Source organism: Pipra filicauda, unplaced genomic scaffold, assembly GCF_003945595.2.
Source record: "Pipra filicauda isolate LSUMZ 115617 unplaced genomic scaffold, ASM394559v2 scaffold371_size1224239_pilon, whole genome shotgun sequence".
Lineage (NCBI taxonomy): Eukaryota > Metazoa > Chordata > Aves > Passeriformes > Pipridae > Pipra > Pipra filicauda.
In genome coordinates this window covers 199,880-214,907 of record NW_024104500.1, presented here as the reverse complement: position 1 = coordinate 214,907, position 15,028 = coordinate 199,880, and the positions used below count along the sequence as shown (strand labels likewise).

The following is a 15,028-nucleotide window of genomic DNA, read 5'->3' as shown; positions in this document are numbered from 1 at the left end:
AAAAAAATAAATTAAGAAGTATTTTATTTGCGTCACTTTTTTCTGCAGATAACATAGGAAGTGACTAAAAAATATGTATTTTAAAAATAAATTATTTCATGGAGTTTAGAGGACGATCACTGGACCTTGGGGTTGGAATAAAAGGAGAAAATAATTTGCCTTGTTTTCTGCTCCAGCTCCACTGAAGACTGTGATGTTACCCCTGTCCATACAGCTAATGCTATCTGGAAATTATGGAAATTGAGCCTATAGTCTATGTCTCACATGTACTGCTGCTAATGAAGTTATTTTGTGACTTATCATTTGATTCAAAATAGAGAAGGGGGAGAAAGTGCCTTTTCCCCCTCCCTTTTTAGGGGAAGAATGATATTGAAATAAGGTTTTATGTGGTTATTTTTTAGAAAATCTAATTTCAGAACTATAAACTGTTTTTACAGGAGCTGTTCAACATTAAAGATTTCCTATTTTAAAGCCCATACTCTAAGAGCATATTGCACATAATCCCAGAGAGCAAATGTAATTGTTCCATGCCACTTTCCTACAAGCATTTACTGTGTGCCTTGACAATAGGATTATCAGAAGTCACACAGGATTATGTCCTAAAAGAGTTGATCCTTGAACTGTTAAGGTTAACATAGGGACTGGTTTAAAAAGAGTTGACAAAGAAAGGAATGGAACCTTAGTGGATTAGATTAACCTCAGTAGAATTGTCCTAAGAGGAAGTTATAGCAAATACCACTGAGAATTGGAAGCCAATTCCCTCTGCTTTTTGCTCCTAAAGATCAGAAGAGACATACTGAGAGACAGACATTTTCCTCAAAGCAGAAAATTAGGCCCCATTTGCAATTCTGGCCCTCAACATTAGCAAATGAGAGGCCCTCCCCCAAAACCTCGGATAAACCTATTTTTTTCTCAATATTAGGTATCTCTCCCTGAGTCTAGTGGTCCGTCCTCTCCACCCGTTTGGCTCACAAAAGAAAAAAAATCACTTAAAGCTGGATTGTTTAGTCCAGGAAAAGACTATTTTTTGCCACATGTAAGTCATTCAGTAATGTCGATCTAAATCCACAAGCTGTTTGGTAAAATGGAAAGCTCCTTTTGCAGCCAGCTTGTTGTTTGCCTGAACAAAACTGACCCAGTTCCAGTGAGGAAAACTTCAAAAAACCCATCCTTTTAGGCAGTGCAGTGAGAGGTATGAAGTCAGCATTGCTGCTTTCTGGCCTTCTTATCCTTCTTATGGACAACTACAGGTATGGAACAAGTGCAGACCTAAAGCAACTCCATAAATTGTGACCCAGTCACATGAGGGAAGACAATGAAGAATATTATAAAGGCCAATGAAATTACTGTAGTGATCAAAAGGTGAACAGGAAATCATTATTCACTCTTTCTCAAGATACAAGAACTTTCAGACACTACTGGGAGCAAAAATGAAATTAACTACTTTTTCACACCACACCATTAAAATCATCAAATCTTTGTCACGGCGTGTCAGGGAGGCCAGAAACACAAATGGGTGCATAAGGAATTAGACACTGGAGAGATCCACCCACAGCTATTAATCAGGACAGCTGCAGTACTGGGACCATTAGCAGCCAGCACCTGGCACAGCCTCCCCTCCTCACCTGGCCCCTAAACCCTGCTATGGGCCACCCAGAGCCACTGATGAGGTGACCTTTGGGGTGTCCTCTCTCAAAGCACTCATCCATAAAATAAAAAAAAAGGCTGAATAAAAGGTTCAGAAGAACAGCGGTGCTGCTTCAAGCAGTATTTTGTACTTTCTAAAGGTCATGATCTATTAAATGCATGTATTTCTCCTTCTCTGAAATGTGTGCAGAAAGTCCCAATTATTATGTTACTCATGCTATTTTTATCATGCATTTTCTTAATAAAGGACCTAGTCAAGAGATTTAGTCAAGATGACGTGTCATTTCCATACTGAGTTGAACTTAATGGATACCAAAACCCTCATACTAGGAGATTTAGGGAAATTACCTGCCATTGCCCAGGCTTCCTAGTTGCACACATCCTGCTGGAACACTTGTGAAATGAACCTTACAGCTGCCACCTCCTGTTAGATACAACCCTCAGAACCGACCAGAACCCAGTGATAGAGAAATGACCAACATCCAGGGACTGAAACCAGGGTAAATAATGCACAATGCACCCCACAAATCCACATATATTCTGTGGAATATATAGGAAGAAACGGAAATGTTTAAATTCTTGCAGAACTTACATGCTATGGGGTTTTTTTGTTTTGTTTTGTTTAGCATGCAATCTATTAAAAACACATTAATATTAAATAATCAAAAATAAATACTTTAAAAAGGAATACTTTAGTACAGATCATTATTTCAATTTCAGAATAATTCATTAGAGTAATGTTTCTAATTGATTTAACATTCATTTTTAATTGCCAAAAGATTAAATGGACTCATCTACTTTTTGCTGCATAAGTTTAAATGAACAGCTTTAAATACCCATCCTATTTATGGAAAGCTGTTTTGTCAGTTTATTTTAGCAGAAAAACACAGTTATTTTGTTTCTGCAGAAAAAAGAATAAATGAAACCTGTGGAGAAGATGCAAACAGAACTGTGAAATAAATCTATGTTTTAATTAAGGGCAAATCTTATTCTCTCGACCCACGATTAACAGGGAAATTTCTCAGGAAGCTGAAACTGGAAAGAGGGGTGAAGATAGGTACTTAATACATTTTTGCCAAATACTCCCTAATTCCATCCTCGGAAAAATGTTTCCTGTTAAAACAGAGGTAAAAGAATTTAAAACCAGCACTTAGGAGCACTGGGATATGCGGTATGTTACTCTGCTTAAGATTGTTCCCAAAACTGGTGCGCTCAGTGTGGACATTCCTTGATCCCACAGCAGGTCCCTCCAGCCTTTTCAATTCCACAAGTGACTGTTAAATAACCAAGGACTGATCACAGAATTGGTGATCAATCCATGGGATTAAAAAAATAGAAATACCTACGCCTATATTTCCCCTCCTCTCCTGTGACTATGTTCAAAGCTGCATTATAGTGTCTCCTGTATACTGTTCTGAAAAACATAGATATCGTGGATGGAATGAGACATTCATATTAATTTGAATTACTGACACATGGAATCATGTCTACACAAGCCAGTCTGGCTCCTCAGCCACCACGTGCTTGGTTCTTTGGCATGATGCTCACAGCAGTTATGGGGCAAAGGCCTTCCCAGCCAGTGGCTTGTGTTTGGAATTCAATCCTTTAGAGCAGGACAGAGGTTTGAATCCATCCTGGGTATCTGTCAATCATCACACTGGCAAGTCTTGGTCCACCTCTGCCCCTGCTGAGCCCCAAGGATCCTCAGTGCTTGTGAACCCAGCAGAACCCAGCCTTCATAAACCAGCTGGATTCACGAGGTCTGTTTGACAGCGCCCCCAAATGCTATGTCCCATGTTCCCAAAAATCAGCCTTCAGCAAAACCACAGTGAGCTGTTCTACTAAGTTAACTTCCAGAAATCTGACTCAGCAAATTGAAGTAATGGCTTAGAAAATAAACAAATAAATCGGTGGTTTAAAGCATTTTAAAATTATAAAAAACCTCATTTTCTACTTCCAGGGATTCATTTCAGGGTTTGACTCAGCTCAGTGAACAAACGTAGGGCCTAAATCATGAATTGCTATTTGTAAAAATTAGAAAAACATATACTTTTATTAGGCATTAAATTAACCACATAGAAAGAATGAGAAAACATTAGGTTGTCACGGATTTTTTTTTTCCTAATAGACAGCAATGCATTTAAATGAGCACTATATTCCTAGACTTTAATTCAAGCAAACCTAATTGTGCGTGGATCACTTTGAATATGATAAAATATAAAGCACACATCAATGGATTTAATATTTACTGCGCTACTTAACTGCACTTTAAACTGAAGGGAAAAAAAATTATTTCATGGGTTGCTTTACTTCTTAAATAACAATATCCTAGTCAAAGATCATGGGAGATTTTGCCAACAGTAAACTTCACCGGTTTATAGGGTTTTTTTAAAGATTATTTTAGTTCCTTGTGAATAAAAGAAACAATGGGGCTACAGACAACTTAAATTGACCACAGCAAATAAATGTCAGTTCTATATCTACTTGCAGTTAGATTAAATGTTAATGACTTACGGAGAAAGAATACAAGATGTGCCCACTACTATTTAAAGCATCAACAGGAAACACCATACCAAAATGAAATAATTAAATAAATTTGAAAGGCGGCGATTTGACAGGTTGCTAATTCTGTCATTTGTATCACCTTGTATTTGTGAAAAGCAAAGCAAATGGAGAGGGCAGCAGCAGTTTATGGCACCTCAGCAAAGTCCAACACAAAAAGTTAGATGCTATTTATATCCACCTAAGATTTCAAAATACTTTTTAAACCTGGAACTGGAAATATCCGGATTTTGTGCTAGCTCCACTTAATAAAAGTGTGAAATTCACATTGTTCTATGACAGTATGTTTTAATCTTCCTTTATTCTCTTTGTTTTGACTCTGATTAAAGTACAGCTCCAAACAAGCAGAAGAACTGGGGGGAAGGAGGTCACAGTCCTTCCTTACACAATGCTATTTTATCTTTTTTAACATTTTCTTTAACAAAAGATCCTGCCTATAACTTCCTGAAATAACCCTGTCTCTTGAAAATTGCTCTAATTAGGTTTTCCAAGGCAGAAAAGGACTAAAAATTACACTAACATTTTTTTTTTTAGGGTACAGCTTTATTTGATTAAACAATAAAACTGCCTTGTGAAGCTTTTCAGCCCCTGCATTTCAAAATCCAGGGGAGCAATTCAGAACTCCCTTCACTGAAACTGATTCTCAGAACTGGCTCCTCCACCTCCCGCCCCTCCCCTGGCCAAGCACTGGGCAGAGCAGAGCAGCTCCCGGCGCTGCAACCCACTGACAATCTTTAATTCTATTGGCAAGGTGTCAGTGTTTACACAGAATGAGACATCATTCTGGTACCACTCCAAAGAAAAGGGATTTCCAGGTACCATGCTATTCTTCACAGCCTCTTTCAGACGAGCCATCACTCCTAACAGCATGCAAACCACGTAGGTCCAACACATCAACTGAACTAGCTGGCAAAGCTGCAGCAAACTTTTGTCCCATTAGAATATTTTCCACCAAGACATAAGTATTACTATTACTGGTAATCACATTATCCCAGGCTATATTGATATTCTGCAGGGACTGATGCAGAGCCACACCAGAACAAAGGTTCCTTCTAACCCTGCCACTGGTAGGCTGATACTGGATACTCAGTGATATATGAAGCACAGGTCATACTTTCTTCGGATGTAACCCAGCACCTGCCAAACTGTGCTTTGTGCAGGATTGGATTCTTTTGCTCTCAGGACTGAGGTTTCTTGAATAAAAATTCCTGGATTCTTAGAAAACTCTATTATGATATTTCACACTAGACAAATGCTATTCAATTTACCAAGTGAAGAAATTTTTGGCCACCTTCTTGACTACTGAGTAAGCTTATTAACCTGAAACTACCTGCAGTATCTTCTACCATAGTAACCCCTCTAGTTAGTTCTCCAGCTTTTGTTTCACTCACTCTCTTGCTCAGTAACAGCAATTCTTCCATGGACTAACTGGAATCATCCACCAATTTCTTTGTTACTGCTCTTGTCCCACAGTTTCCTCAGATACTAGAATTGCTAGATTTCCATCATAACATAACTGGTGTGATTTGGAGACATATATAAGTGCTGGACAAAGCCTAACAGACAGAGGTAACATTCCAGCTCAGATAAAAGCTTGTGTACAGATAGTGAACAAAAATTAAGGTTTGCTTCACTTTTCTAAGGATATTTGCCAGATTTCTTGACCCAAAAATTGTTGTCCTCAATGTCCCTCAACACTTCTTCTCTGGTAGCGAGGAAGAAGTGCTGGCTAAACAACATAAGTGTTTTTTCTATGTTTGTTTTTTCTTTTTCCCCTTTATATGAAAGCAAAAAGCTCCTTTCTTTTCCCTGCCACTCACATGAGGGAGTAAATCCATTTGGCTGGTTCTCCCACTTAGTTCATGAAACAGCCAAATTTAACACACCCAACTGCTAGTCTTAGTTTCCACTAAAGAAGCCTTTCCTGAAGGAACTCAGATTTTCAGCCATTGCTTTCTGTTCCGCTGAAAATGTCCCTTCCTTCCCTGAAGTTGAGCTCATGAGCTGCAAGTTCCATGTATTTCTCTTCTATCCACACTCCCTTCCTTCTGTGCAGATACTGCCACTGCTGCAGAAGCCTTGTAGATGGCAGCAGCAGCCAACACAAAATAACGAATAACAACCATAATAACAAAAAATATCCCCAAACATCCAGTTGATAGCCTCTTCCTTCGAGCCTTCACCTGATGCTAACCTAATTCTCTTTGCCTGTATTTTTGAATGTTCTAATAACAAGCTGTGTCAGGTATTTCACACAGCCCTTTGCACTCTGCACAGCTTTATTAAGACGCTGGGATATTTATTGCATCTGTTCAGTGGAGAGCCTTGGGTGTCATTTTCTGTGAACTCCTACCTTCTCTTACATCAACAAGCCTGAGGAAGACAGACAGCATTCCAGACTCCGCGTGAAAAGGAGAAATTCTGCATTCCTTGTGAAAATCTACCTTCAGCTTCTGTCTGAGCTGGTTATTTTCCTGCGTGACAAATTCTAAATACTTTGGTAAGGTAAAATTCTTTTTCTTCCAGTGACCAAAAGTCTTGGCACAGGTCTCAATCCTGTTACAGGCTCCTTACAGGCCTTTAGTTAGCCCACTCAGTGTTTGCAGCAAGTCTTATTCCAACAGATAGAACCCCTGATTTTGAATTTGCAAACCTAATACTGTCTAATAAACTGTATTACTTGTTATTACAAAGAATCTAGGGAGGATTCAGAAGCCCCACTGGAAGAGACATTACACAAGACACACAATCTGTTGCCCACTGCATTCACAAAATTACACCACCAGCTCAGGCCCAGTAACGATTTTGGGTTCTCAGATCTCACTGACGACAGAGGTGAAGCACCCCTTTTGCTTTGCAGCTTCTGAATGTAAGTAGATGATTTCTTTCCCCCACTGAAATGCACAGTCAGCACTCCATCTACTTGAGTACAAATTTAAGAGGGAGACATTGAACAATATTCGGGCAAATCCGGTCACAGTCTGAGTAACGCAATCAGTAATGCATCTGGCTAGGAAGCAAATAAGTTCACCTGCCCAAAGCTGCAAGTGTGATTAAGGCACATTATACTGTTGGTTCTTCAGAACCTGTGGTGTTGGTAGCAGGGGTTACTGCTCCTGAAGGATGAGCAAAACCTGGGTAACACTAATGCTACAGAGCTGAGACTTCCACGTCACACTCCAGAACAAAGCATATTCAGTTTAAGCACAGCAATACACAAACACATGGGTCAGCTTCACTCCACAAACCCCACAACTACTCCCAGAGTCAAGCAAAAGCCAAGTACACCATGCCATGAATGACAAATCAGTGGCTTGGCAATCAACTGTCTTTTTCACCATAACATCAAGACACCAGAGCAGGCAGAATGTGATTTCTCTTGGGTTAGGAGACACTTTGCAACCTCCTCTCTATCTTTGAATGTTCATTTCATGAAGCCAGTTTGATATAAAACATTTGTTGATGGAGAATGTTCCAGTGCACAGGGACAGCATTGCCCATGCATCCTGCATACCCAGAGCATTGCTGGAGCTGTGGATTCATGGAGAAATTATTCTCCTCTTCCAAGTCTTCACACATTTTTTTATTGCTCTTGTTTCTGGAGAATGTCCTTCTTCAGACAGCAGCGGGGCAGGTGCCTCAGGCAGCTCTTCCCCAAACCAGGATTTCCTTCAGCTGGCACATCAAATCAAAGCTCTTGCAGGAGCAATTGCCCTGCAGCATCTCCCTGGAGAGGCTGGGGGTGTCCAGCCTATCTCTTGGAAGGCCCAGGACAGGGAGCACGATGGAAGGGGCAGAGGGGACTCTCTGGCTGGGCTTGGCCCCTCCTGGAGAGAATCAGGCCCGGTTGGGCAGCCCCAGGCAGACACTGCAGGAAGAAGAGCTCAGACTGCCTGGGTCCAGTGCCCCGGGGGCTCAGCCTGTGCCTGATTGCTGTGCAGGGGTTGAGCCCCACCTCTGCCTCGGGGCCTTGGGCAAAGGGCTGGCAAGGAAGAGGCCCAGGAGCCTTGGGACCTGCCCGGGTTTTCTTCTGCATGTGGGGTGTCAGTCCTCATCCTACAAGTCGTTGGCTCATGGCCTTGGTGGGTCCTGGCATCATCCCACCTGCCTGACCTCCCTCCCTCAGCTCTCGAGCATCCAAGCCAACCTGGGCTGGGCAGCACAAACAGGCCACCCCCAGGGACCCCAGGGGACACTGCCTGTGCCAGGTCCGGGGGAGGCACATCCCCAAATGAAAATGGGAAATGAAAGCCATTTGTTCAGCCTCCAGCGAAGATGCCTGAAGCGAAGTAGGATGAATCCCACACATGGCGAGTTTGGGAAATTATTATTGTGCCTTGGATCTACACCAGACCCTTTTATTTAGGCATTTCTCCACTAACCAATACAGATTTAAGTTTAAACACCTACGCACATTTTAATAAGGTTTATCCCAAGTCTAATTTTCTCTCCCTCTACATTTAACACTCACTGACATTAATGAGAGCTGCATGTGTGGGTACAAACTGACTCCAGGCAATTTTACAGCTTGATTTTTTTAAAATGTAATTAGAAAAGCACATTGAAATGCTTAATCTATGTGTTTTGGGAGAAATGCTTAATGGTGCCTAATTAATGCATAAAATTTACATTTAGAAAACTAGTATCCAGGCTCTGCAATAATCAAAATATTTGCAGAAATCAGAATAGAATGAAAAATCAGATTATAAATGCTTTACTGGCAAGCCTTCACAAATATCTTGGTTTGTTTGGGTTTGTTTTTTGAGGGTTTTTTTTTGGCATGCTTGCTGTTTGAACCAGAGTTTTGGATACACTTCAGTTTGTTAACCAAATAAAAAACTATCTGCAGCTGAGTGAACCACAACTGTATTCATCTTTTCATGAAGAGCAGGCAAACCTGGAGGCTGTAATTTTAAGTTACTCACTTTTTTCTTTGTAAGAAACCATCTGTGAATGGTGCACAGTGTTATCACTGTCAATTTATTTCCCTTATCCCTTTTCTATTTGCAAGTCCATTTACTTAGGGCCTTACTCTGCTAACTGTTACAAGTCTACAAAACTTTAAATTCCCAAAACACAGTGAAGGCCACTCACATAAGACAAGCTGTGTCCTATGCTATTTAGAATTGTTTGTCTTAATGTTACAGAGATGATCTGGCACATACCATGGAATCAAAGCTGTTACAAAGAATGAAGAATTAAACTCTGGGACTAGAAGGATCAGAGAAGGAAAACAAAGTGGAAGGAAAAAGTTTCTGTAGAGTTGAAAAGCAGAAAGAATAAAATGTCTAGTTTGCCAGACTTGATGAGGTGCTGTTAAATACCCCTTCCTGCTGCATGTCTGTTTGACTATTTCATTCCTTTTGAAAGACTTTATTTTAGTCAATCCCTTTTGGGACTTCACAGCCAAGTCTTTTCCTGGAGTTGGCCAAGAAGGTCAGCTCTTTAAACAGATGTTTTGCAATCTTTAGAGGTTCCTAACCAATTCCAACATGAAAGAGAAGGCAGAGATCTAGGTAGGAAAGTAAAATCATACTATATTCCCATTTCTACATCCCAACAGTTATAAACTCAATCTAAATATAGTGTTGTAGGGTCTGACGTTCAAAATTTTCATCATTTCCTTATCAACTTGCTTTACAATACCAGTTTCCCTTTAAAACTTGCAGTCCTTCAGTTTTGTCATTGGAGCTGCAACCTTCAACACTAGTAACACACATCCTTAACTCCCATATTTCAAATACACACAACCTCACCATCATCAAAAATGACCATCACTCACCAGCATCAGAGATGATCTTTGCAAAATGCTTCAGGTAGCCTTTTTTTTTTTTGTTCTCAGGGAAAATATATGGCATTTGGATGGAATTTGGTTCACTACCTGATGTCAGAATAAGTTCTGTGATTCACAGTTAAGCTTTTGACAGTTACTAATTTTGACATGCAACTCATTGAAACAATAGATGAGGATTCCTACAGGGTTGTATTTTCATGACAGTCTTTTAAACATACAATATTTTCAGTTATGAAATCCAGTGAATTTACTATCAGACATCAGAAAATCAGAGTAATTTCTGATGATATCCAAACTACCAGATTTGATTTTCAAACACGTTTGACTACCTCATCTTTGCAAATCAAAGGATGTGTTTCCAAGAATAACTTCTAAACCATCCAAACGTTGCTTTGGTACAGTGGCAGCACTGTATATCTTTGTAGAATCATCACAGAAACATTAAGCTTGGAAAAGACCTTTAAGGTCATTGAATCCAACCATCAACCCAGCCACCACCATGTTCACCAGTAAACCATGTCCTCACATGACACATCCACACGTTTTGTGAACATTTCCAGGGATAGCGACTCCGCCACTGCCCCGGGCAGCCTGTGCCAATGCTTGACAACATGTGTCATGAAAAAAATTTCCCTGATATCCAACCTGACCCTCCCCTGGCACAGCTTGAGGCCGTTTCCTCTTGTCCTGCCTCCCTTGTTCCCTAGGAGCAGAGCCCAATTCCCCCCAGCTCCCCCTCTCCTGTCAGGGAGTTGCAGAGAGAGAAGGTCCCCCCTGAGCCTCCTTTTCTCCAGGCTGAGCCCCCCCAGCTCCCTGAGCTGTTCCTCATTGGATTTACACTCCAGTCCTTTTTCACTGAGTTCTGTCTCTAAGAAAAAAAAAACAAAAACAAACCAATAAAACCCAAGAAAATAAAATACAGGAAACCCACAGATCCACAGCTGGATCTGTGGATCCAGTGAGTGGCCTACTCCAAAACGTTCTCTGCATCTATCTTTACACCAGGTAAGTCTTCAATAGCTAAGTTCTGACGTTTAGTAGCTATTAAGCAGACATCTATTAGTTATAAAAGAAGATGTGGACACAGTTTTCAAAGAATTCAGCTCTGTTGCTGTCCAGAGCTTGTACAGGCTGGAGGTGAGATCTGCTGCTCTCAGACCCTGCTGGGTTGCCCCCACGCTGCCCCACCATCTGCTGTGCACACAAATAGTCTCAACAGTTCCTCTCATAGACACCAGTGTCAGGGAGTCCTCAGACACAAGAAACATTGATCAGACACTGTGACACCCCAAGTAAGGCCTTGAAAGCAGTTTCCCATGACCCACCTGTGTCACACAAACCCCGGAGCTGACATGAGACCAGTAGTCTGACACCAGGCACTTCCAGTCACTGCAGGGGCTCTGCCCTGCCAGCTGGCACCACACAGCTGAAACACCTGTAAAGAAGTGCAAGATTTAAGAGTTATAAAGACTAATAATAAAAATAAAAATAAATAAAACCCCCCAACAAAACACCAAACCCTACCCCACCAAAAAGATTAAATTCCTTTTTCTTTACTGTCATGAAATAAAACAAACCCTCCTGCAAGTTCAGATGTACAAAGGAAATCTGAACTTGGGTTTCTGCACCAAACCAGAGCAGAATTTATCCAATTCATCATCCAGAATAGGAAAAGGCAAAATACATTTCACAAGGTATTTTACAGCTTATCCTCCATTTTTTTTATGGTAGATCAGACTAAAGACCTACTATATTCTAGCTGCAAGGAAAGACACTTTGAGTTATTTAAATTTTTAGGTTCATTTAAAAATTAATTTCATTAAAGGCATGAAGATAAAGCATAAATAAAACAGAATCTACTTTATAACATATCAGTTCATTTTGCTGCAATATTTGCAGAAAGAACATATAGAAATACCCTTCCACACTGCTTGAAACCTAATTTTGGACAACACCAGAGTGAGACAAAATGAGAGCTGTTGCCAGTTCTGGAGTTGATTTCAGAGCGATTGACCACCAAAGCCTTCGTTTAATTTCAGCAGACTTGTGTTCAGCAGCTCTGAAAATTGGGCCCGAAATGATAGAGACGATTTTGGACCAGGGTCACATCCCTTTCAGTTCCACCCACCAATTCCATTTCCCACACAAACACCAGGAGGGGAAGGAAGGATTGATTTGGAAGCTTCTAATTGGCTTCAGCGGAACACAGCCTGGAGCCACTGTAATGTTCCTGAACAGCAGTTCTGGAGCATGAACAGTGCCCAGTTTGGGTGGGGTGGCCAGGCCATGACGAGCCCCAGGGCTGTGGGACGGGGTGGAGGTGCAGTGCCGGGGCCAGCAGGCGGTTGGGCCAGGCCGAGGGCTCTGCAACCGCCCTTGGATGTGGCATCTGAACCTGGCAACTGCCAAAACGGCTGATGGAGACCCGGCAGGTGAGTGGGAAAGGTGCAGCTCTTCCTGGGCCATGCCCAGAGGGGGTCTGGGTGGGATTGGGCTGTCCCACGGGGAACGGCTCCCTTTGGGAACAACAGGGTATTCCCAGTTTGCTGTTCCTGAGCTGGTGGCAGCTTTGGTGCTGGGAGTGGGGACAGAGCTGGGAGGGAACGGAGGGCACCTTCATGCCGGTGGTGGGCAGCTCTTCATCACAATGCTGGCTGGAGCGAGTGTTGGTGGGATCAGCAACTCCGGCAATGGAATCCCCAGAATGCTGTTTGCCCCAAACAGTCACCTTAGTGACAGAACCCCCAGAATGCTGCCTGCCCCAAACAAACCCCAAACTGGCCAAGCACCATGGCAGGTACAGCAGCAGGCCCCCATTCCTCCCGGGAGTCCTGCCCTCCAGGTATCCCCAACTAGCTACGCCCCCCAATATCTCACCTCATCACCCCTTTTTGCTTCCCCCAACAGAGAGGTTCCCTCTCCAGGTGACAGTGTTGAAGGTGGCCAGCGTGAGCTTCGCTGCCCTCGCCAGGCCAGCCCTGGGAGCTCCCTGGGAGCTGCCCTCTGTCCCAGGGCTGCCACTGTACTCTGGCCCTGTCCAGCTCCACACCAGCACCCACCAGTTGGTCCCAGCCACCGTCAGGCAGGAGGTCCCAGGGCCTCTGGGGGCCCCGGGGCAGGTGTTGTCCCTTTCCCCTGTGGTGCAGCTTCCCTGGCCAGTGCAGCTGCCTCCCTGTCCTTCTGCCTATGGTTGGGGACAGCAGCTGGTGACGGGGGCGCTTCTGCCCCACCAGCCAAGGGCTGTGGTCCAGGGAGAGCCCCTGTACCCCATGGGCTCTGGTGTGCTGTGTGTCCACCACCGACCTGCCCTGGCAGGCAGAACCACGATGGATCCCGAAGGTGAGTTTGGGGGGTAGCAGAGCCCATGGGTAGGCAGTCTAGCCGAGGAAAACTTCAATCTCTTGGGGTTCCATTTTCAACAGTGGTTACCACCCCTGGTCCAAGGAAGCCCACGGATCTGCCTGAGGAGGGACCAGCCACCAGCACAGAGGCCATTCCTGAGCAGGCAGAGGACATCACCCACCACCACCTGCTCACCCAGCCTGAAACCCCAGCGGGTGAGGACACCATTGTCAATGCCCCCAACAGCCCCACCTTGAGTGACCTCCTGGACGACCTCTTTGAGTACCTGGCGGACAGTGGCTGCCCTGAGGAACAAGTGGAGGTGGCTCAAGAGGACAGCGAGGACACCACCTTGGCCGCCAATGCCCCCAGCCTGACCGCTGAGGACCTCGATGAGCTCCTCGAGTTCTGTGAATGCCTGCTGGAAGACGACTGTCCCAAGAAGCCAGCAATGGAGGCACAGCAAAGGAACAGCGAGGATGCCGTACCCACCACCCCCAACTTGATCCCCTCCCTCAGCCCACTCAGTGACCCCCGGCCTCCCTTGCCCCGCATGGCCCAGCTGGGGGAGAAGACAATGCAGAAGCAGCCCCAGGTTGCTAAGAACCACTTGCAGCTGCCACCAGGCATCACCACCATCCAGGCGGACCCCAAAACAAGAGAGGTGGCAGCAGCCAGGCCCCGTGCTCGGCGCCAGCCAGCACCTCCACGGAACAAGGGACCTCCCCGCAGGGCCACATCCCGGCCGAGAAAAAGACAACGACAGCGGTGACGCAGCACCCAGACCAGAAGACACCCTGAGCCAGTGATCTGCAGCCAGGCCCTCAGGCCCAACCCTCTCCCACATCCCTCATTCTTCTTTAGTTCATTAAAGAGTAGTTTTGCAGTTCCCTTCTCTGTCTTGGGTCGTTTGGGCAGTGGGAGGGGGGCAGTACCTCAGCGCAGCCCCTGCCCACCCCATGGGGGACCGGGCTGGGCTGGGCATGATCACCCAGAGGATGGCTCAGCATCGCCCCAGGTGCTGGGTGCCTGTGGGAGAACACAGAACTGTTGCAAAAAGTTGACTTATCCGCTATACCTTAGAGGCAGGTAGAAGGAATGGAGTATAGGCAAGAGCAAACCACATTCCCATCACTGGATAAATCCAGATTTTGTTTAGAGTAAGTGCTATAATAACCACTCCTCCCCAGTTAGGGACGTTTCCAAGCTGACAGCAGACACCTAATTATTCTTTTAAGTCAATAAATTTCGAACAACAGAAATCAAGTGTCCACAAAGACAACACAGCAGCATGCTGCCGAAATAAGCAATGAGCTCCAGATATAATCTCGGTTCTCCAGGTGGACATTTTATTTTCTTCTAACTTATCTGATACACTGCAGGCAAGTTCCCGAGGCAGCCACATATGTTGCTGCAAAAAAACCCAAATGATCACCAGCCTAGGAAGCCTGGATTCCAGGACAGAGGCCACCAAATTTACAGACTGCTGTTAAAGAGTAGCAGTGCAACATCCACAGCAAATTATTTTGCTGGAAATGTGTCTTTATAATGCAGTAGTGAGAAAGCTTCTCCTGCAAATGTGCATCTATGATTGGATAATATATATTGTTATGGGTTTTAAGATTTTTTTTAAATCTCTGAATAAAAGCACGTTTTTCCTGTGACAAGAGCACTAAAAGGTCC

The 15,028-nt window shown here is 43.8% G+C and overlaps 1 protein-coding gene and 1 long non-coding RNA gene across 2 annotated transcripts in view; one reads left to right on the top strand and one right to left on the bottom strand.

The window, feature by feature from the left end:
* The window catches only part of LOC113996418, a 34,797-nt gene extending 22,519 nt beyond the window's left edge, over positions 1-12,278 (bottom strand). The window contains exons 1-2 of the long non-coding RNA XR_005564847.1: positions 12,132-12,278; positions 11,329-11,438 (exon numbers count right to left, since the gene is read on the bottom strand). This is a non-coding gene — a long non-coding RNA (uncharacterized LOC113996418). The remainder of the gene's footprint in view (positions 1-11,328; positions 11,439-12,131) is intronic.
* A 142-nt stretch (positions 12,279-12,420) lies between these two features.
* Positions 12,421-14,236, top strand: LOC113996414. Its single transcript, XM_039384771.1, has 2 exons — positions 12,421-13,342; positions 13,426-14,236. Exons 1-2 carry the CDS (start codon positions 12,421-12,423, stop codon positions 14,115-14,117), a joined length of 1,614 nt encoding a protein of 537 aa, XP_039240705.1. The 3' UTR covers positions 14,118-14,236.
* The last annotated feature ends 792 nt before the right edge of the window (positions 14,237-15,028 follow it).

Excerpts from the sequence above, each read along its gene's own strand:
- LOC113996414 (XM_039384771.1), top strand. The coding sequence starts at position 12,421 with ATGGAGACCCGGCAGGTGAGTGGGAAAGGTGCAGCTCTTCCTGGGCCA. Across the intron at positions 13,343-13,425 it reads AACCACGATGGATCCCGAAG|TGGTTACCACCCCTGGTCCA; the intron begins GTGAGTTTGGGG and ends CATTTTCAACAG.